This window comes from Diabrotica virgifera, chromosome 9 (genome assembly GCF_917563875.1).
Source record: "Diabrotica virgifera virgifera chromosome 9, PGI_DIABVI_V3a".
NCBI lineage: Eukaryota > Metazoa > Arthropoda > Insecta > Coleoptera > Chrysomelidae > Diabrotica > Diabrotica virgifera.
The window spans coordinates 181,441,302-181,466,320 of NC_065451.1; the positions used below are offsets into that span (position 1 = coordinate 181,441,302).

Below are 25,019 nucleotides of genomic sequence, written 5' to 3' on the forward strand. Positions count from 1 at the left end.
TGTGTGGAGAAATGCAATTAGGGACGCCGACCCCGCATAGGGATAAGGCAAAGGGAATGATGATGATGATGAGAAAGAAGCCGAGTATGAAATGCCATGGCGGAGTTCTCAATACCAAAGAAAAAGAAACTCGTTCGGATGACCAAAGATTGTATGGAGGGTGGAATATCTATAAGTACGTGTAAATAATAAACTGTCTGCAGCTTTGAAATCAACAGTGGACTCATAGCCCAGTCGGGATACCATTTAACCTTGCATTAGGAGCTGCCCCAAATTTTATTTTTTTAATCTTTAGGGAAGGTCAATAGTAATATAAATTTAAAATCTCGACTGAATTTGATCGTTGCGTTAGCCGCAATCTTGATTTTAAACGAGAACCGTTTTTGCTCAATATCTTCGCCATTTTCAACTTTTCGACAAAAAATATACAAACTAAAATTGTTGAAAATGCTATTTTCTATAATTTTGTTTATTATAATTTTTTTCGTGCGGTCCATATTTTCCGAGTTATGGGGAAAAACATTGACAGTTAAAGCATAATTATTGATTTATTGAATTATCTCGTTTATTATTACATTTACAACAAATTTTAATCCATACGAAAATGAAGAGAATTAAATTTTGTACAATTTTGATCTCTTTAATTTTTTTGATAAAATCCATATTTAAGGTAGTACGTATGCGGTAAAGGCGCGAGCGTAAGACCCGATTGATTTTAAAGCAATTGTTTTTGTTCAATATCTTCCCCATTTTCAACTTTTCGACAAAAAGTGTAAGAACTGAAATTGTTGCAATTACGATTTACTACAATTTTTCGAGAGAACCAGTGGCGGGTTTAAGAGGGGGGGAATGGGAAAATTCCCCCCCAACGGGTCCAAAATTAAAAAAAAAATTGGTGAAATATTAAAATATGTTAGCTGACATGAAACTTAATTATCGACAGACAAATTTAACCAATAAAACCCGCTAGATAATAAAATTAAGTGAACTTAATGCATATAAGTTATTATTTATGTGTTTTATGTACTTATTTTGGTTGTGTTTCATTGGAAGTTTCAAAAATTGTATAAAATATAATTCTCTTTATTTTTGTTTATGTACAATTATGTCGTAAAATTAATAATAAATGAGACAATTCAATAATTATGCTTCCCCTCCGCTTCCACTATTTTCCTCCTTTACTCGGAGAATATTGATCGCATAAAAAAATTTAGGAAAAGAAATTGTAGGAAATTGCCTTTCCAACAATTTTAGTTCTTACCATTTTTGTCGAAAAGTTGAAAATGGCGGAGATATTAAGCAACAACTGTTCTCCTTTAAAATCAATATGGCGGCTAATGCAACCGCGGAATTTAGTCGAGATTTTAAATTTACACTACTATTGATCTCCCCTAAAGGATAGAATTATAAAATTTGGGGCAGCTCGAAAAAAAGATTCAATTCAGTAATTATGCTCCCCCCACCACTTTTTACTATTTTCCCACTTAACTCGGAAAATATCAACCGCATGAAAAAAATTGTTAAAAAGAAATTGTAGGAAATCACATTTGGAACAATTTAAGTTGAAAATGGCGTAGATATTGAACAAAAACAATTGCTACAAAATCAATCAGGTCTTACGCTCGCGTCATTGTCGCATGCATACTACCTTAAAGATTAACTTTAGCAAAAAAAAATGAAAAAAACTAAAATTGTGTAGAATTTAATTTTCTCTATTTTTGTATAGGAACATTTTTGTCGTAAAACTAACAATAAACGAGATAATTCAATAATTATGCTCTATTTATATATAACTGTCCTTATTTTCCGCTATAACTCGAAAAATATCGATGGCACGGAAAAATTGTTAAAATAGAAATGATAGAAAATTACATTTTTAACAATTTTGGTTGTTATACTTTTTGTCGAAAAGTTGAAAATGGCGGAGATATTGAGCAAAAACGGTTCTCGTTTAAAATCAAGATGGCGGCTAACGCAATGGCGGAATTTAGTCGAGATTTTAAATTTACACCACTATTGACCCCCCTAAAAATTAAAAAAATAAAATTTGGGACAGCTCTTAATGCAAGGTTAGGCCTGTTATTCGTCTAACCCGACTGGACTATCAAACAAGGTGATGCGTTATCTCCACTATTTTTTAACCTTGTATTATAGAAAGCCATGAGGTAGGCCGAAATAAAATCAGAACTGCTATCGGTTCAAGGTCCCAAGCTATTACTAGCATACGCAGATGACATTGATCTAGTTGGAGACTCCATCCTATCCATAAAAGACATTTTCAACAAGGTGGAAACAAGTGAAGTGAACCTAGGGCTGAGGATTAATGAAGAGAAGATGACATAATAATATATGTGTATAAATAGAACGACACGAAGAGACAGGATAGGACAAAATGTGACGGTCAACACCTTCAATTTCGAAAGAGTACAAGTACAACGTTGTAAGTATCTAGGGTAGGGTGACCAAACGTCCCGTAAAAACGGGATTGTCCCGTTTTTTAACGATTTGTCCCGGTGTCCCGAAAAAGTCTTTCGGGACGACTAAATGTCCCGTATTTGCATTGGGTTGATTTTATGTACCTGACTATATTTTCTCTCTTTAATTTTTCTTCAATTTCGGCATTTGTTTTCATTCTTATTTCTCATTCTCTTGTTACATTGTGGCCCAGTATTGTTCTCATTATTTTTCTTTCAAATTCTAAAAGGCTATCTTCCTCTTTCTTGTTAATCGTTGTTGTTTCCATTCTATATGTAACAACAGGTCTTATATAGGTTCATATTGCACTTAGTTTTGCTCCTCAGCAGACTTAAATTCCATATGGTTTTCTGCTTTTCAGAATTCTTTCTTCTGTTCTCTCTTTTCCAGTTTTCACTATTGTTACTCCCAAGTAGCTAAAAGTAGATACAGTTTTAAATTTATGGTTCTTCCTTATCTAATTTTCCAACTGCTTTTATAAGTGTCATCTTCGTCTTCGCTATGATGGCTAGATAATCTGCATATGCTTCTAGTTGAAGTTGATATATCTTTTTCTTTTGGTGCCTATTCGATTCGAATATTGGCGATTATTCTGGCTATTGAAGTTGATCTGTAATAATATGTTTGTTTACAAAGTTTGTCCCCTTATGATTATTCAATATCAGATTATATAGTGTCGGGGAGATAGAGTCACCTTGTTTCTCGCCTTTCTTTACAGTGATTTCCTTAGAAGTTGTTCCGTTGAAAGCCATCCTTGCTCTGGTGTTCTTATTTAATGGTCACTAGTAGCATGTCTTAATTTTTTTGGGATTCCAACATTTGAGTATTTTCAGGGATTGTATTAAAAGCGCTTTTGAAATCTATGAATATTAGGTGCATTTCTCTGTTGAATTCTCTCGATTTTTGAATTATTTGCTCCACTACATGTATGGAATTAGTCGTCTATCTCCCCGGTCTGAACCCGTTCTGGTATTCTCCTAATATTCATTCAGCGTATGATTTAAGTCTCAGGTTTAGTATGTTTGCTAGAATGTTATATGTGGTGTTTAATAAAATTATTGCTCTGTTATTCTCGTACTCCTCCTGATTTCCTTTTTATACGTAGGTACTATAATACCTGTGTTCCAATCGTCTGGTAATCTGTTTTTGTCTGGTAGTCTGTTTTAGTTATGTAAATTACATATTCAAAGGTAAATTGAAAAGGATTTATAAGTCCCAAATTAGCTAAAATACCATGTTTCAATCGCCCCAAACCCTCCTTGGTAGTGGCGCAGCCGGGGGTTATGTATTGAGGTTATTAAACTCCAAAACCCCCTCTTGGGGGCATATGAAAAATATATAAAGAATAGTAGGAAAATGTAACTTGTCTTTCACAAACAATACAAGGTGTCCAACCCCCCCCCCAGAGAAAAATTCTAGGTGCGCTACTGCTTCTTGGATGTGTCCCGTTTTTTCAAGTTTATGATTTGGTCACCCTAATCTAGGGACCGTAATCACAGCTGACAACGATGTTACTGAAGAAATAAAAGACAGAATCCAATAGGCCACTCGCTGTCTATTCGCACTGGATAAGCTTATAAAATCAAAAAATCTTACAAGAAGTTCCAAGATAAAAATCTATAAATCCATCGTCACATCTGTAGGTACTATGGATACGAGACGTGGACCACCACCAAAGCAAACGAAGAAAAGCTTAGACGTTTTAAACGAAAATTACTTGGAAAATTTTTCAGATTTCACCACGACATTAACACAAACCAGTATAGGATCAGAACCAATATCGAATTAAAATCACTCTACAATGACGCCGATATTGTCCAAGAAATTAAATCAGAGCGACTAAGATGGACAGGCCACGTGCACAGACTTCATAGAGAGACTTATAAGACTGGTGTAGGAGGAGATTCCTACAGGCAAAAGACCACTCGGACGTCCCAGAATGCGATGGAGAGATAACATCCAAGCAGATCTCAGGAAAATGAACATACTTTGACCCTAGGTTGATGGAAGAGCGAACAAATTGGAAAAAAGTTGAACAGTCAGCTAAGACCCACCCAGGGTTGTAGCGCTACGTGATGATGATGAGTAAATTTCTTACTAAGATGTAAAATATGTAGGTACTCACTGTAAAAAAGTTACTCAGTCCAGTCCTGGAAAAAATTGTGTTCACCACCGTCTGACTTTTATTTGGCATACATCGATTGAAAAACTTCCTGCTGAAAGTAAAAAGATTAGCTATTAGCTGTCGTTACTAATATACACCCGGAAGTAAATATAATTTGATTTTATCGATGTAAGGGAACAATAAACTTAGAAATTCACCCCCTAATCGACGTACTACAAGTTATAATAGATATATAATAGATATACATAATCTGATATAGCTTACAACAAATAGAGTATATTAGAGCAAATATATCTGATTGTTTTGTGGTATTGACCCCTAGAGACATTAAAAGAAAAGTTTTATGAATCAGTTATATTATATGCACGTAATGTGAGAAAGTAGATAGATACGGGGTGCAATAAGGTAGATATCAAATAAATATTAGGTACATATAGGTAAGAATTTATGACATAACAATGAGTCTGGTGGACCATGCAAAAAAGTCAAAATAAAAGAATCCTGAAGGGTAACCCCGTTAAAATATACAAAATACTCTCATATGCCAGTCAATGGGGACAAGAATAGGGTATTACCTCCGAATTCTATCCTACTACATGGATTTTAATGAAATTTTGGGCCTAGCCTCTACTAGGGATGGCGGTTTTTGACAAAACACCGGTTTTCGGTTATACCGGTTTTTTTGCTTACGGTTTAACCTGGCGGTAATAACCGGCCAAAAAAAACCGGTTTTTGGAAAAACCGGTTTTCGGTTTTTTTAATCCAATAGGTTACAAAGTTACATTTACAATACACTTTAGTTTGTGATACTCCATTCGACTCGATATCAATATGATCAAAATTAGTACTATCGAAAGAACATGTATTACTTTTAACGTTTGTATATTTGTAGAATAGGTACATTTTAACTCATTTAATACTTCCTGTATGAGTGTATCGTTTTGAAAACGTAGCGAAATTCTTGGAGATTCATATTCGTAATCAGTAATTCGATATTCATAGTCAGAGCATTATTTTTGGTAATCAGAAAAAGTCATTCACCCACTTTCAATGTCAACAGTTAAGTGTGAAAAATATATGATGTTTGCGTCTAATTCAACCAGATCACTTCTTGTGTAAATATTATGATTACAAATACCTTTTCAAGGAAATACAGGGTGTCCAGAAACTCTACCGACAAACGAAGACAGGAGATTCTTCAGATAATTTTAAGATAATTTAACCCAATTCACTTACTCCGAAAATGCTTCCTAATGGAGCTAGAGCTCTTTGAAGATGGCGTCTTGTAATTTGTTTTTCTTAAATACCTCCAGAACGCTTCTATTTAGAAAAACAAAAATTGGTACGCGTATTTATCTTCAAGATATAAATCTAATCCATCCATTGCAAATTTCTAGTACCGATCATAGGCGTCCGTTTTGGGTAGGGCAACGGTTATTTTATCGCATAACTTTTTATCTTTAACTTTTATACATTTCTGACACTGGATTATTAAATTTTGAAGCATTCTAGTACTAAAAGATACTCTTGTTTTAAATCGGTAGGATACACCGTTTTCTAGAAAAATTTATTTGAAAATTTTCCGCTTTTTGAATTAAAAAAAAAATTAAAAAAAAACTGTTTAGAAAGACGAAAACTGGTACATTTATTTATATTCCAGAGATAAATCGATTTCATTAATTGCGAATTTCTAGTACTGGTCATAGGCGTCCGTTTTGGGTAGGTCAACAGTTATTTTATAGTATAAATTTTTTGTCTTCAATTTTTGAGCATTTTTGACACTAGATTATTAAATTATGAGGTATTCGGGTACTAAGAGTTACCCTTACTATATGTTGGTAAAATACTTCGTTTTTTGTTGACAAGTTCTTTCAATTTTTTTTCAAATTCCAAAAACGAAAAATTTTCAAATCGATTTTTCTAGAAAACGGTGTGTCCTACCGACTTAAAGCAAGAGTACCTTTTAGCACTAGAATACCTCACAATTTAATAATCCGGTATCAAAAATGCATAAAAGTTAAGGACAAAAAAGTTATGCGATAAAATACCCGTTGCTCTACCCAAAACGGACGCCTATGACCGGTACTAGAAATTTGCAATAGATGGAATCCATTGATCTCTGAAAAGTAAATAAGCATACCAATTTTCGTTTTTCTAAATAGAAGCGTTCTGTAGGTATTTAAAAAAAACTAATTTCATGACGCCATTTTCAAAGAGATCTAGCTCCCTTAAGAATCATTTTCTGACTAGGTGAATTGGGTTAAATTGTCTTAAAATTATCTGAGGAATCTCCTGTCTTCGTTTGTCGGTGGAGTTTCTGGACACCTTGTATAATAAAACTTAATAATTTTTTCTGGCTGATGGGAAATTGCACTTTCAGTTTGCTTCTGTATTTTATAAAATAAAATAAAATTTGAATTATGGTTTTGTTTGGAATAATTACTTGAGAATAATAATTATGATTGGGATCAAAAAAAATACCTAACCTAATCCTAATCACCGTAAAAACCTAATAACCGGCTTTTACTTAAAAAAAAAACGGTTATAACCGGGACAAAAAAACAACCGGCAAAACCGGTTATTGCGAAGTAAAAAAACCGGTTTTAGGTTTAAACTGGTAGGTTTTTCCCATCCCTAGCCTCTACTTATCTCCTAATTCAGAGTCTACCCTATGCCGATGTGTGCTTTTATCTTGGGGGTGGTTCCGACCCCTTCTTAGGGGTGGACAAATTTTTGGTTAAAATTACCACGGAATTCGCTAGAGAACCTAATTCTAAGCAAAAACTGTTTTTTATTTTTTTTTTGAAAACTCAATACTTTTTGAGATATTCTTGGTTGAAAATTGGTTATTTTCAGTAGTAATAACCCAAGGACATTGATAATTGTTCGAAAAATTTTTATAACAGATTTCGAAAGCTTGTTGCTTGGAAACAGACCGTCGCCGTAGGCGGAGGTCTGTTGCCTGTAAGCAACAAGCTTGAGAAAGTTGTTAAAAAATTTTTGAGCATTTATCAATGTTCGAGGGTTATTCGGATAGAAAATTTTTTGCTGGTTATGAAAAAAAAATACAGAGCAGAAACAATTTATTTAAATGTGCAATTAACAAAGGAACAATTAGAAAAAATTAATGAAGATCCAGACATGTTAGTTTCTATAACTGATGAAGATGTATTTCCACTACGCATGCTGGTAATAATTTTATTATGATGTTCTAAATGAAACGAAATGTAGGTATCCATAGCTACATGATTGAGTGAAAACAGCCCATGGGATCTGTTTTCAGTATAATGTTGGTTTTATTGGTTGTATTCAATCAGATGACCACAAATTAATTGATTTCATTGGATTTATAATTGAGCAAAAAATTTTCATTGAAACATAATATACCTTTTCAAACGGTTTTTTGCGAATACCTTAAAAACTATGCATCTAACAAAAAAAAATATATTAAACATTTTTATAGGATATAAAAAAAACAAAGAGACACTTGCCTTCATAAGTCTTCTAGTTATAATACAAAAATAGATATAGGTGAAAATAATTTGTTTTTTGGTACATTCTCAAATTGCTGTATTCAACATGAAATAACAGAGAAACGGTTGATTTTAGGTGTATATTGCTACTCATACCTTTTGTAGTGCTTGAAAAGACCTTTAAGTCAGCTATATTAAAGGTCCATTACATTAAAACTAAGCGAGATATACTGTAAGCAAAATTGATAACTAATGTATTTTAAGAAAAAATGAGAAGTAATTTTAACCCCCATCCACCAAAATGTAAATGCATCGTTTTCCTTCCACAATACATTTTATTATATGAAGTGTTATTTATATGTTCAAAAAGTTGGACGGGTTTAAAATGAATGGTTTTTGAAAAAAAAAAGATCAAGTTATAGAACGCATTTTTAAATTTTCTCAAAAATCTTCTTTTTCTCCATGTATCTTGAAAATAATAAGAGACACAGTAATGAAAAATAAAAAGCTAATTTTTTTCTGAAAAAGCCCTACATTTTTGAGTGCTATCTTTTTTGGCATCTCTTATCTTTTTCGAGTTACATGGAGGAAAAGGAAGATTTTTAAGAAAATTTAAAAATGCGCTCTATAATTTGATCTTATTTTTTTCAAAAACCATTCATTTTAATCCAGTCAACTTTTTGAACATAGAAATAACACTATAATAAAAAGTATTGTAGAAGGAAAACATTAGTCATCAACATTTTTGCAGAATATCTCGCTTAGTTTGAATGTAATCGACAATTAGTATTGCTCATTTTAAAGGTCTTTTCAAGCACTACAAAAGTTATTGGTATCATTATACACCTAAATTCGACAGTTTATCTGTTATTTCAAGTTGAATACATCCAGTTGAGCTTGCAGCAAAAAAACAAACTCTTCTTACCTACTACCATATCCCTCTTTGTATTTTAACTACAAGATTTATGAAGGAACGAATCTCTTTGTTATTTTTATAACCTACAGAAATATTTTATATATTTTTTTTTTGTTAGATGCATAGTTTTTAAGGTATTCGCAAACATTCGTCCGAAAAGGTGTCATTTTTCAATGAAAATGGCCAATTTTCAACCATGAATAACTCAAAAAGTATTGAGTTTTCAAAAAATAATTATAGAACATACATACATACATAATCGATTGCCTCTTTTACCATTAGATGTCGAGGATTCCTCCTTTATATAATACTCTCTGCAAATTTACGCCACTTCTTCCTATCTGCTGCTAAAACTTTTGCTTCTTGCCACGATGTTCCTCTTTTCTTAAGTATTTCGTTTACACTAGTGTTCCAGCTTTTCCTTGGTCTGCCCCTCGTGCTTTTACCCACTACTTTGGCCTTCCATGTCATTTTCACTTGTCTGTCACCACTCATTCTTATCATGTGTCCAACTTTTTCGTTGAGCGATTTTACCTGTAATTCATGTCTTATATCTTCGTTTCTTCTTTTGTCTAATCTTCTTGCTCCCACCACTTTTCTTAAGTATCTCATTTCTGTAGCTTGTAATCTTTTTCTTTGTCTGTCATTGAGTACCCAGGTTTCTGCCCCATATATTGTAATTGGCATATATACGGTTTTATATACTGTCATTTTGGTTTTTCTCGATATTTCTTTTTTGTTTAGGAAATTTTTATACAGTGAGTAATAAGTTCTCGTTGCCAATTTTATTCTGTTTCCAATTTCATCTTCTTGTGTACCTTTGTTGTTTAACACTATTCCCAAATACTTAAAAAGGTCTACTTGCTCGATTTTTTGCCCTTCGATTTCAATATTAACAGTTGCTTCTTTGTTGGCTATTGTCATTACTTTAGTTTTCTCCATATTTGTTATTAAGTTGTAGTTTTTTAGTTCTTCGGCCCAGATTCTTATGTTATCTGCGAGAGCCTTTTCAGTTCTTGCAACTAATACAATGTCATCAGCAAATGCACAGGCTTCAATTTTTATTTGCTGCAAATTTATATACAATACAGCGCATTTTTTAGTTCTTTTTCCAAAACTTTTTAATAACTTCATTCATAACAGAAATAAATAACAGTGGGCTCAGCACTCCACCTTGTCTAACCCCGCCGTTGTTAGAAAATTCGCCTGAGATTAAGTTACTTGTCCTGACCTGGTTTTTTGTGTTGATATACAAACTCTTTATTACACTTACAAGTTCTTCATCTACTTCCTTGTTTATCAGGCTTTGCCATATTCAGGTTTTTTAACAGTGTTTTTTCAGTAATTTGCTGTAGTGTGAATATATCATCTTGTACGCTTTGTGATAGTCTAAATCCACCTTGTATATCTGCCAGTCGAGGCTCAACTATTTTGTCGTAGTTTCTTTTCTAGAATAATTTCGTAGATTTTCAACGCTGAGCAGAGAAGTGATATACCCCTATAATTACTGCACTCTTTAGTGTCTCCCCTTTTGTGTATAGACAGTATTATTGAAATGTTCCAATCCTCTGAGATTTTTTTTGTTTATCCACGCTAAATTTAGTAGGTCATGTAATTCTTGTTTACCCTGTTGTCCAAGATATTTCAATAATTCAGCATCTATTTTAGATTCAGCTCATTTTAAAGGTCTTTTCAAGCACTACAAAAGTTATTGGTATCATTATACACCTAAAATCGACATTTTCTCTGTTATTTCAAGTTGAATACACCGAGTTGAGCATGCAGCAAAAAACAAACTCTTCTTACCTACCATATCCCTCTTTGTATTTTAACTAGAAGATTTATGAAGGAACGAATCTCTTTGTTTTTTTTTATAACCTACAGAAATATTTTATATAGTTTTTTTGTTAGATGCATAGTTTTTAAGGTATTCGCAAAAATCCGTCCGAAAAGGTGTCATTTTTCAATGAAAATCGCCAATTTTCAACCACGAATAACTCAAAAAGTATTGAGTTTTCAAAAAATCATTATAGAACAGTTTTTGCTTAAAATTAGATTATCTAGCCTCTTCCGTGGCTATTTTAACCTAAACATTTTTCACCCCCGAGAAGGGGTGTGAACCACCCCCAAGATAAAAGCGTACATCGGCATAGAGTAGACTTTGTTTCTTGAGCTATTCCCTACTTACTGTAAAAATATCAAGTAAATCGATGTAGTAGGATGGAATTCGGAGCCAAATACCCTCATTGACTGCCCTATCACTCCTAGAATTCAATTTTTTACTCAAAAATAAGACTCAGAACAATTTTAACCCTCCATTCTCCTTCTCCCTCCCCCCACCACCAAAAACGTAATTTTTTCTTTTTTTCTTTTTAGGTGGGATGCCATCAATTCAACAATTTAAAAAAATTCACATGCACAGTTATGGCTACACAGTCTGACAGTAAAGAACCCACTCATGAAATCAAAGCTGGTGAGGAACTGCAAAGATTTCCTAAATAACTTGACAAAAGAAAATAGTTCCTTTAATATGGGTGCCGGGTCATAAAGGGGTACATTGCATGGGAATGATCGAGTAGATATGTTGGCAAAACAAGGCTCGAGAAATACTTTTGAAAGCTCAGAACCTTTCTGTGGCATCACTAAAGCTGCTAGACAGGGCCCCCGCAAGGCTGAGCGGCGCCCGCGTGCGGAATATATTTTTGCGCCCTTAAATCTGCTATAGGTATCCACTTATGAAACAAATTTATAATTTTTTATTTGTAATAAAACAACAGAAATTGCAAGAACTCAAATTTTATTTTTCTTTTAACTGATTTGCTGATGATGGCAAACAAACAAATAAAACATTAATATATTAGTTAAGAACGTAGGCGCAAAATTACGGGCCAATGCTTTGTAAATGTATTCATTTCTTTCGAATTCTGAGAAAACTATGTACCTACCTACTTAAGTATTTTTCAAAAATTTGAAATGAAAGATTACATTATTACCGAGGGCCGAAAGTCTCTGAAAACTATAATGTTGATTTTAATAAGTTACAGAGGTGAAAAAAAAAAGAGAAATTTTAGTTTGATTTTTAATTTTAAATATCTCATTCAAAAAACACTTTTTGTTTATTCTAATGGACTTTCGGCCCTTGGTAATAATGTTGTTCTGAAGCTATTTCTTTGTGGCATTTTTGTAATTAAATATTATAAATTGGAAATAAGCCACAATTTAACTTAAAAAATGATTTTATTAACGTTTTGACGTCGACTTCGGACGTCGTTTTCAAAATACTTGATAATAATGTAATCTTTCATTCTGCATTTAAATTGTTAAAAAATATTTATTACTTTTCTCGGGATTCGAAGAAAATAAGTACATTTAAAAAACATTGGTCCGAACTTTTGTGCCTATGCTCTTAAATCTAGAAAACGATAGCTTAAATCTAAATTGAAATAAATGGGTGTTTTTCTAGATTTGACTGCAAGTGTGTCTCAGGGTGTCTTTATCGAAGAGTAAAAACGACATGAGTGTCATCAACTAAAAGCACAATGTTTTGTAGAAATACAGATGGTATGTTACTAAGAAACAATACAGAGTATTTCGAGGAATTATTAAACGATAAGGTCCAAACAGAAACAGAAATACAACGAAACCAAGAAACAGTACAATAACAAACACTAGAACCGAAAAAGAATGAGGAAATATAAATAATTAGTTTAATTAAGTAAAAAACCTAAAAAATAATAAAGGTGTGGGAGGAAGCAGAGTAACAGTTAGTAGCAATATTAAAAAGTAGGAGGAGATATACTGCAGCAAAAGATAGCTTGACTTATTGTATAAATAATGGGAAGACAAAAAAAAGTGCCAAAGAAGTTTTTCCCTTTTAATCAGTTTACCGTCAATAGAGGGTTAAAACAGACTAAACATTATTTTTTTGTGTTATTAAATCTATATTTAGCAATGACGCCAGCGTGAAGAACACATTTAGCGAACTATCATTTATTTGAGCAGTTCAAACTCATTAATAATGTAGAATCTATACACAAATAGAAAACGATTCCCTTATAGTAAAAGAGAAAAAATATTACCGAAGGTTAATATGTGTTTTCAATTATTGATTGATGATGAAAATTTTGTATAAGAATACCTTTAGGGCTTTTTGTAGATACAAATGTACTTTTATAGAATATACGTAATAGTAGGGGAGGCAAGTATGCTAAATTTGCAATTTATCCCAAACCATTTTTTCAGTGTGTCATTAATTTTAACGTCCGAATATACCAATGACATAAAAATTTATATTTACGTCGCTGAAAAATACTAACCTAGATATTACAATTGTCATTTTACCCGATAATACTGTGAAAATACTGTCACGATCGATTACTTTTGTGTCAAATTATCTTTATTCGCATCATTGATTGGTTATCTATTTAGAGTATTGTAATCACCAACCAATTATACATCTATAAGTATAAGGGGTTTTAATATGCAAATACCCGTTAACGATTACATAATTTTCTAAGTTCAATGTATAATAATCACGGAGCTACGTTTTTTTCTGTCACTTCCAACTTCCAACTGTAATGCGTTAGAGAGAATTCGATAATCTATGACGCACTGAAAAAGGGTTTGGGATGATCTCTTTATAGGTACTATAGAAAAAAAATCAGAAACATTTACTTACTATCCTTCGTACAAACTGCAATCTGATATGCATAATCTATTAAATTCCTTTGCTGAACCTTTTCGTAATACTATATGGTATCTAAAAGATAAAAAATATTAGATCACTCGCCATAACTGTGATTTGTCGTAATCCCTTTTTTCTTGCAGTTTCTCGAAGATAATAGCGAATGAGAAAATGTGAGACGCCCGTTTTTTATCATTAGTCTGGGCTGATTATCGGAGAATAGGACATTTTTAGGAAAAGTTATTTACCAGCAATTTTATTGTATATGTTAATATGATATGATTGTATATATTAATAATATAGGTATGCAAAGTCCGCAGATAGTGTGCTACTTTTTTTATAAACAAAATGGCGCCCGAAAATCTTGTTTTTTTCAATTTTTGCTCTAGATCTCCAAAGATTTTAACTTTACACCAAAAATACCAAAATAAAAATCACCGTAATTAAATTCTGCATAGAAACTTGTTTTTCCTGATTCACTTCGACGTAAACTTTCTCCGGAAAAAGCGGGTTTTTCCAACAAAATCTTTAATTTTCAACTAAAATTTTAGATAAGTAATTGTTAATCAATAATTAAATAGCTTGGTAATGTAAAAGCCCTTTTAACAATTAAATTGTGAATTTAAAATTTACGTTCGCTATAATAACGACAATAATTATGAAGCATAAGAATAACTATGATTTTTTCATAAAAAGACACTATACCTATCTAATGTACTTTACAGAATTGAATGGACTATTTAACCGGCCTCAGGAATATTTTAAAATTATAAAGAATTTTTTGGCTTATAAACAAATAGAATATCTCGAGAAATATTAAACTAAATTAAATTGTGAAAACGGTATTCGAAAAACAGCGACAGGACTCTTCTTTTAAAAGAAAAAACGTTTAATTATGATGAGCAGTTCCTGAGATACAATCAGTCAAAGTTGACCGGAATTTACGGCAAAGATATAAACAATAGGATCATAATTTTCAAACCATCACCTTTTTATTATTATCCTCTTTCTCCACACCAATTTTCATAGCTTTAAACTACTCGTAACATATATTATTATAATAAAAACTATCGATAATACGTGTGAAAATTGCCAAAAATAGCAAAATTCCAATCAAAAATTAGGTTGGAGAAAATGTAACCCTCAAAGTTCAAAATCGGTATACGTTAAAAAAATGCATTTTCTCGGCTTCCCATGCAGCAATTTCCTTCATTCTTTTTTTGTTCCCAAGTAACTCGAGTAGAGCCATCGAACTAACGCATTATTAAATGTCAGACTTGCTTTTGTTTTGTTATAATAAATTAATTTGTTTATTATAACACAAAATTTTAATTTGTTTACATAAAAATTGTTTAAATAATTTTACAGCTTTCAAATGAGAATATTTATGTTTTTAACTTTAAAAGGTACACTTGTAGTAAGTTTATCTAAAAAAAGCCTACAACTGGGAAACATACGTAGTTTTCTGTTCTTATAAATAAATTAATCTATTATAACAAAACAAAAGCAAGCTTGACATTTAATAATGCATTAGTTCGATGGTTCTAGTCAAGTTATTAAGGAACAAAAAAGAATGAAGGAAATTGCTCCATGGGAAGCCGAGAAAATGCATTTTTTTAACGTACACCGATTTTGAACTTTGAAGGTTACATTTTCTCCAACCTAATTTTTGATAGGAATTTTCCTATTTTTGGCAATTTTCACACGTGTTATCGATAGTTTTTATTATAATAATCTATGTTATGAGTAGTTTAAAGATATGAAAATTGGTGTGGAGAAAGAGGAAAAAAACAAAAAGGTGATGGTTTGAAAATTACGATCCTATTGTTTATATCTTTGCCGTACAGTCCGGTCAATTTTCACCGGTTGTGTCTCAGGAACCACTCATCACAATTACACGATTTTTCTTTTATAAGAAGCGTCCTGCCACTGGTTTTCGAATACCGTTTTCAAAATTTAATTTAGTTTAATATTTCCCGAGATATTCTATTTGTTTATAAGCCAAAATATTCTTTATAATTTTAAAATATTTCTGAGGCCGCTTAAATAGTCCAATTTCAATTCTGTAAAGTACATTAGATAGGTATAGTATCTTTTTATGAAGAAATCATAGATATTCCTATGCATCATAATTATTGTCGTTATTATAGCGAACGTAAATTTTTAATTAACAATTCAATTGTTGCTAAACTGTTCATTCAATTTCAATCGAGTTGTGGAATTATAATCTATACGAAAAGGGCTTTTACATTACCAAGTAATTTAATTATTAATTAACAATTACTTATCTAAAATTTTAGTTGAAAATTAAAGATTTTGTTGGAAAAACCCGCCTTTTCCGGGGAAAGTTTTCATCAAAGTGAATCGGGAAAAACACGTCTCTATGCAGAATTTAATTGCGGTGAATTTTTATTTGAGTGTTTTTGGTGTAAAGTTAAAATCTTTGGAGTTATAGAGCAAAGATTGAAAAAAACAAGATTTTCGGGCGCCATTTTGTTTATAAAAAAAGTAGCACACTATCTGCGGACTTTGCATACCTATATTATTAATACATACAATAAAAAGATTCGATTCCAGCAATAAAATTGCTGGTAAATAACATTTCCTTGTATTTTGCTAATTAGCCCAGAGTACATACATAATACACACCTATGCAACATTTGGACACACAACTTGGACCTTGAATGCTGCATCAATGAAAAAACTAGAATCATTCGAGCTGTGGGTGTACAGAAGAATTCTGAAAATATCGTGGACAGAACACGTCACAAACAAAGAGGTTCTGAGAAAGATGAATAAAGAAATGGAAATCTTAAATACCAAAGAAAATTGGAATATCTCGGACATATTACACATGGAGAAAGATACAACTTGCTCCAATTGATTATGCAGGGAAAGATTCAAGGAAAAAGAAGCATAGGGAGACGCAGAATATCGTGGCTGCGCAACATGAGAGAATGGTACGGATGTACATCAAATGAACTTTTCAGAGCAGCCGTCTCTAAAGTCCCAATAGCTATGATGATTGCCGACATCCGTCGCGTAGATAGCACTTAAAAAGAAGACGCAACACACAATACATAATACAATACTAATTAATTTTTGTGCAATTAGAATTCATTTTCTATTAGAACCATATGGGAACTCCATGAAAAGTATCTCGTAAGACTATTAGCTTAACACTATTAGGCGAGCGGGAGATACCCCTAAAATGACCAGGTACTGACCACGGAGAGGTAAATGGCTAATTTTATTCATACTTTATATTTTTGAAGGTGCTGAAAACGAAAATGAGGTTTTTTTTTGAATTTTATGTGGGGGAACATTGTCAAAATCGCCATTTTAACCTAAAAATAAAAAAAGAAATCACGTTTTTTGCATTTACCGCGCTATATTATTCTAATAAAAGTTATGAATTTTTTAAAGTGAAAGGTGCAGATTTCTGAATTGCAAAGTTCAATCGCAAAAGTTGAGCGACGAAGTTTAAAATTTAGCTTTTTAATCACATGTATGTTAAAGTATAGAGTACAAAGAAGTTTTTTGGATAGTTTTAGATCAAAATGTTTTATAGAAAAAAACTAGTGCAACTTTTATTATCGACATTAAAAATCCTCACTATAACGGTTATTTTTCAAGATACCGACCATGGGTGGTGAATGGCTCATTTTGGTCTTAGATTATGTTTCTGACGGTGCTGAAAACGAAAATGAAATTTATTTTAAATTTTAGGTGGGGAATATTGTTAAAATCGCAATTTTACCATAAAAATAAAAAAAAGTGAAATCACGTCTTTTTGCGTTTAATCCGCTACAACTCTGGTCGATTTTAATATTTTTTTCTAAGGTTTGTACACTACATGATGCTCACTTTTTTGAAGACAACGGTATCTGATTTCAGATTTTAGTTTTATTCTAGTAAAAGTTATGAATTTTTTAAAGTACAAGGTGCAGATTCGTGAATTGCAAAGTTTAATAGTAAAAGTTGAGAGGAAAAATTTAAAATTTATCTTATTAATCACGTCTATGTTAAAACATAGAGTACAAAGAAGTTTTCTGGAAAGTTTTAGTTACAAATATTTAATCGAAAAAAAAAGGCGCAACTTTTAATATAGACGTTATACATCCCCAAAATAACACTTATTTTTCGAGATACTGACCATGGGAGGTGAATGGCTAATTTTGGTCTTATTTTATGTTTTCGATGGTGCTGACAATGAAAAAGTGGTTTATTTTGAATTTTATGTGAGAGAACATTGTCAAAATCGCAATTATAACCTAAAAATGAAAAAAAAAGTGAAGTCACGAATTTTTACGTTTAACTCACTACAACTCTGTTCCATTTTAATAGTTTTTTCTAAAATTTCTACAGCATATATTTCTTACCTTTGTGAAGACTATAAAAATATCTATAGTCTTTCAGTCTTTTTTTTTTATAAAAGTTATGAATTTTTAAAAATAAAAGGTGCAAATTCGTGAACTGCAGAGTTAATCGCAAAAATTAAGTGACAAAATGTAAAATTGATCTATTTGATTTCTTTTATGTTAAACCATAGAGTTCAAAGAAGTTTTATGGGGAGTTTTAGGTCTAGATGTGTTATAAAAAAAATATGGTGCAACTTTTAATTTTAAGAAAAACATGGTTTAACTTTTTTTGATTTTTAGGGCAAAATTGCGATTTTGACAATGTTCTTCCACCTAAAATTCAAAATAAACTTGATTTTCGTTTTCGGCATCATCAAAAACATAAAGTAAGACCAAGATTAGCCAAAATTTGACCAAAATTCACCACCAATGATCAGTATCTCGAAAAATTAACATTATTTTGGGGATTTATAACGTAGATGTTAAACGTTGCACCATTTGTTTTCTATAAAACATTTTGATCAAAAGTTTCCAGAAAACTTCTTTGTACTCATGTTTTATTTTTGATTTTGACTTAAAATCTATATTTCAAATTTTGTCAGTCATTTTGCGATTAAACTTTGCAATTCACGAATCTGCACCTTGTACTTTAAAAGATTCATAACTTTTACCAGAATAAGACTAAAAGCTTAAAGCAGAAACCATTGTCTTCAAAAATATGAGCAATATATAGTGTACAAACTTTAGAAAAAAATATTAAAAGAGACCAGAGTTGTAGCGAGCTAAACGCAAAAAACGTGATTTCATTTTTTTTTATTTTTAGGATACAATTGCAATTTTAAAAATATTCCCCCACCTAAAATTTAAAATAAATTTCATTTTCGTTTTTGTCACGGTCAAAAACATAATCTAAGACCAAAATTAGCCATTCACCACCCATGGTCAGTATTTCAAGAAAAATAAGCGTTATATTGGGGATATATAATGTCGACATTAAAAGTTGCACTATTTTTTTCTATAAAACATTTTGATCTAAAACTTACCAGAAAACTTCTTTGTACTCTCTACTTTAACATAAACGTGATTGGGAAGCTAAATTTTATACTTCGTCACACAACTTTTGCGATTAAACTTTGCAATGCACAAATCCGCACCTTTTCCTTTGAAAAATTCTTAACCTTTATCAGAATAAGAATAAAAGCTTGAAACAGGTACCGTTATCTTTAGAAATGTTAGAGCTATATACTGTAAAAATTTCAGAAAAAAATATTAAAATCAAACAGAGTTGTAGCGAGGTAAACGCAAAAAATGTGATTTCATTTTTTTTTAGGGAAAATTGCGATTTTGACAATGTTCCCCCACATAAAATTCCTAATAAACCTTATTTTCCTTTTCAGCGCCCTCGAAAATATAAAGTATGAATAAAATTAGCCATTCGCCCCTCTGTGGTCAGTATCTCGAAAACTAAGCGCTTTTTTGAGGGTGTCCCGCTCGTGTATATGGACAGTACAGTCATCTGGATCTGATTTCCTTATGGGTCGCGGAAAAAGAAAAAAGGTCTCGTACCCGGCTTCTAGTGCACGAGTATCTGAAGTACTTAGGTCTATTATTAAAGTTTTACTTACGGTTCGTTAATTTTACTGGTCCCTAGACATTGTAAAGAGTTATTTTTGTTGTCTAAACGTTTTAGATTTTTATTGTTTCTTCCACATATGTTTCCACAATCATCGTAACCATTTATAGTTCTGAATATATCTCCATTAAAAAAACAGTAAGCCAAAAAACATATCTAAAAAGAAAAAGTATTAATTTTAGTTCATCAATAATATCTAACTTTTCCTGCATTATTTACTACATATTAATGTCCGACTGGTATATTATTTGACAAATGTAATGACATTATTTCGAAGTCTGTTAAGTTAGACAAGCGAAAACGACGGGTTCGTTGGGAAAAATATTCCCATGAGATTTTTTTGCATAATCACATTCGTGAGACATCATCCCAGAATAAGGTTCAAGAAGTCGCCCACGTGAAAAGTGGTCCAAATTTTTTTAACAATTTTTTTTTAATCAAATTGCAAAAATTAATATTTTTGGCCCGGACAATTTTTTGTAGGTTTTTTGGACCATTCTGGATAAAAAAGGTTTCCTATAATTTTTCTCCAAAGGTGATCGTTTTCGAGTTATAAGCAATTTAAAATTGAAAAAAACGAAAAATGGCGATTTTCAAGTCTTAATAACTCGGTTAAAAGTTATTATTATGAAAGTCAGAAAGTGACTAAATCAAATTTTAATGCCTATAATGCTTATAATGCCTATAATGCTTATAACTCGAAAAGCATCAACTTTAGATAATAATTATGAGACATTTTTTGTCCAGAATCATCCAAAAAATCCAAAAAAATTTGCCCGAGCCCAAAATATTGATTTTTGCAATTTGATTAAAAAATATTGTTAAAAAAAATTGAACCACTTTTCATGTGGGCGACTTCTTGAACCTTATACTGGGATGTCTCATGAATGTGATTATATAAAAAAAATCTCATGGGAATATTTTTCCCAACGGACCCGCCGTTTTCGCCTTGTCTAGTACGATATAACGCGTTATTTTAAAAAATAACGCCTTGGGCTTTAAATTTAAATACCGACTTAGATACTGTCAAGTTGACAAATATCAACCTAAGTAAAACTATGGTTACCACAATACGTTACTACTGTTACTGGTAAATGTACTTATTTGAAAACTAATTAATTCAAAATTCATTCAAATTTTTCGCATATAAAGAATAATTTAGTCGGACATTAAACGTTTAAGGCACCACGGGTATTATAATAATAACGCTTTCGGTCAACGTATATCCCTCGGGCCAAAGGGCCTCGGTAAATACACCATTGACCTTAAGCGTTGTTATCCTTATAATAGCCTTGGTACCTTAATAACTATAATACACTTACCAGAGCTGTTAAGAATACTACAAATACTATTAAAAAACACACATCAGTTGAACTTCGATTTTTTGATTTGTATTGTTCGTTATCTTCTGATTCAGATTTCTGGAAGTCTTTAAATTTGTTTACCTAAAAATTTAAATTATGTAATTACAACCAAATCAGATACCAAAAGGGATATAATAACACCGATTACTCTGGAAAAGTGGGATGGCTATTTCAAGCAGTTACTAGTAGAAAATAGAGAAGATTTTATTAAAAACGAAGATCACGAAAGTTTCAATGTAATTGTCAGTGGCTCACCGATTCGGTTAAGACTGGAAGAAGTACGAAATGCATGCAAATCCCTAAAAAATAGAAAAGCGTCAGGGCCTGGCGACATAGCACCAGAACTGCTCAAATACGGTAGCGACACCCTGTATGAATACCTAAGAGATCTATTTAATAGATGTATGAATGGCGAAGTCATACCAAAAGAATGGCAATTGTCTGTAATTTCTACAATACACAAGAAAGGCAATAAAAATATATGCGATAATTACCGGGGAATATCTGTCACAAGCATCATCAGCAGAGTTTACGGAAAAATTATCAAAAATAAAATAGAAGAAGAATACAAGGACTTAGAGGCCGAAGAGCAAGCCGGTTTCCGCGCTGGCAGATCCACCACTGACCACCTATATTGTGTAACACAGTTAATAGACAAACAAATAGCCTACAATCAAGAACTGCATTTAGTGTACATAGACTTAAAAAAAGCATACGATACTGTACCACAAAGTAAACTTTGGGAAGCCCTCGAAAAAACTAACATCAGTCTGAACCTCATTAAAGCTGTAAAAAATCTATACCAACATAATATAGCAAAAGTTAAGCTAGGCAAGGAAATCTTGTCAGGATTTGAAGTGAATAAGGGTCTTAAACAGGGCTGCTGTCTATCGCCGACACTATTTAAAATATATTTAGAACAAGTTTTAAAATCCTGGAAAAGGAAATGTAAGAATATGGGTATACCGCTAAATGATGATAACATGCTATACACTCTATGTTTTGCGGATGATCAGATTCTTATGGCCCAGGATTATCACGATATTGAATATATGACCCGAAAAATCATAGAAGAGTACCGGAACTGGGGTTTAGAAGTGAATACCAAGAAAACGGAATATATGTGCGTTGGAGGTATACAGCAGGATCTAGCGTTGGAAAATGAAATAACTATTAATCACTGTCAGGAATATAAATACTTGGGTCTTAAAATTACACAAGATGGAACGTTGGACAAGAATATCCAAGAAAGGTGCACACAAGGAAGGAAAGCTATCGCATTATTGAACAAAATCCTATGGGACCAAAGTATCTCCAAAGAAAATAAACGTAACATCTATAACAGCATTGTTAAGAGCATTATAACATACAGCAGCGAAGTTTGGCCACTTAAAGAAAAATCCGAAAATATGCTCAGAACAACTGAAATGGACTTCTGGAGAAGATCTGCTGGTATATCAAGAATACAAAAAATCAGAAATACAAGAATATTGGAGATAATGGATGTAAAGCATACAATAATGGACGATATAAAAACAAAGCAACTAAGATGGTTTGGCCACGTACAACGTATGGAAGAAGACAGATTACCCAAGCAAGTGCTACGATGGGCACCAAAAGGACGGCGGAAAAGAGGAAGACCTAGGAAAAGCTGGATAGAAGGAATCCATAGGGAAATCAGAGAAAGAGGCTTGAACGAAGACATGTGCTACGATCGAGAGCAATGGCGATTGGGAATCGGAAGACGTCGTAGAACGTTATGAACCGATTATATATATATATATTGTTATATTTCTATTTGATATGAAAATTAAATTGTGATAATTATAAACAGAATTCAATTTAATATAAAATATTTTCAATTTTCTCAACCACGGGCATATAAATTTAGAACAACCTGTATACAACAAATTGTTATATTTAATTTTAAGAAGTGATTAAATAAGACTCAAGTGAAATCGTTAATAGGTCATTATCGTTTGTTCGCGGAAGGATCGGTCATTAGCCGATGCTAAATAAGACTAAGTGGAAATAGAGAATAGGTCATTAAAATTTGTATATAGTAGAAAGTAATTTTAGAATGGGAATTAACTATTTTCTTTGAAATCCATTAAGCATATTTAGAAAGTTTAAAAATTGGTTGTGAGGAATACTGCGAATGAGAGTTGGTGGTGGAAGTTTGATTTGTGAATCTGGAAGGGATATTTAGAAAGTAGGGGAATGAATGAAATTAGAGAGCAGAATGTTTTGAGCTGTCGAGAAGTGAAGTCGAGTAGTAGACGGTAGTGTACGGAGAGTGAGAAAGCCGGTGTAGTTCCGTGAGTGTGGAGTATCTATAGCGGAACGAGAGGTAGGCCAGGTTGAGAGTAAAAGAACCTCCTTGAGCCAAGAGTTCCCGGTAGCTGATTGCAGTTTCGAAAAAGGTAGAACACAGCATCACGACAGAAGCAGGAAACGAGAGCTATACGAGCTAGTTTCAGAGGAGAACATTACTGGAAGCCAGGACGAGGTTTTGATTGCAGCCAAGGATAGCAGGAAACGGGTCTTTGTGAAGACATTCTCAGTGCACCAGAAAAAGGTCAGTCTCATTTGTTTGGACATGAATGTATGGGTTTTTCGTAGTAAATACCACATTTAAAATTGAAAAAACATAATCAATAATATCAGAAAAGCTTCATCAAACTTAAATAGAATTGTTGCTGATAAATCATAATAGTTAAATGTTAATAAAAACTTTCAATTGGAAATCAAAAGGAAATAAGATTCCCATGTATAAATGTTATGTTTAAGAATAATAAGATATAGCAAATATTAAGCAGTGATTGCCATTTAAATAAAATAAACAATATTTTGATTACAATTGTAACCCATATGTGTTATTATTTTACTTTTTTCTTTCCTATCCCGATTAGGAACCATTAAGAAATACTTAGAAGCCACGTATGTAAGTAATTAATTTTATAAAAAGCCCTGAGATTGAAAACATATTGATATGTGATCTGGTTAATGAATTAGATTAGTATTAATACATTGATTAAATTAAGTAACATATAAGAATATTATCTCATATCAATAATCAAGATCACATCAACTGTCGTCCAACGTGGAAAGCATTGTAAAGTATTTCTAGTGGCAAATTTGAAGGATAGAAAGAGTAAAGCCGGTATTTGAAAATTTATATGCCTGTGGTAAAAAGTGAGATACTTACATTTGATAACATAAAATTTTAGATCTTTTTAGGTACAAATTTTACATAACTGATTTAATATTTTATTTTTACGATATTTACATTTGATATATTTATTGACAATTTATAATATTTGGGTGAGAAAAAGTCGTCTTGGTAACATACTAGTAAAATTTCATATTTGGCGGGGACAGTACTTCTTGAAAACAAATGTCTGTGACAAGAAGCCAAAGCAAGGACAACAAAAAACAAAAAGAACATTCAGACCAAGAAGATATTTTAGACACGACAATCATGGCATCAGAACAGCAAGAATTATCAGGAATAGATAAATTATTACAAATGATGCAACTCCAGTCACAAAGAATGGAACAGAAAATGGATGAAACACAACAAAAACTGGATGACAATCAAAGAGAAACAAAACAAGCAATGGATGAAGCAAAAAGGACGATGGATGAAAATCAACGTGAAACGAAACAAGCCATGGAAGAAACATCAAAGAAAATGGATAAAGTGGATCAAAAAATGGATGAAACACAGAAAAAATGGATGACAATCAAAAGGAAACAAAACAAGCAATAGAAGAGAACAATAAGAAAATAGAGGAACGCATAGAAAAGTATGAAAAGGAAATAAAAGGATGTTTGACAACAATGAAAAACGAGATAGACCAGCAAGAAATGAAAATTAAAGATCACATGCAAGAACAAGAAATAAAAATGAAGGAGTTAACGAATTGCCAGAAAAAAGAAATGGAAAGTTTGGAAAACAAGTTGGAAAATGCTATTCAAGCAATCA

The 25,019-nt window shown here is 32.1% G+C and overlaps 1 protein-coding gene across 2 annotated transcripts in view; it reads right to left on the minus strand.

Moving 5' to 3' along the window:
• Nucleotides 1-25,019, minus strand: part of LOC126891867 (choline transporter-like protein 1) — a 122,992-nt gene that overhangs the window by 50,511 nt on the left and 47,462 nt on the right. For both annotated transcript variants that reach the window (XM_050661194.1, XM_050661195.1), the window contains 4 exons: nucleotides 20,990-21,112; nucleotides 19,660-19,823; nucleotides 13,668-13,748; nucleotides 4,601-4,691 (listed from right to left, as the gene is read on the minus strand). In XM_050661194.1, the coding sequence (XP_050517151.1) occupies nucleotides 4,601-4,691; nucleotides 13,668-13,748; nucleotides 19,660-19,823; nucleotides 20,990-21,112 (459 nt within the window). The remainder of the gene's footprint in view (nucleotides 1-4,600; nucleotides 4,692-13,667; nucleotides 13,749-19,659; nucleotides 19,824-20,989; nucleotides 21,113-25,019) is intronic.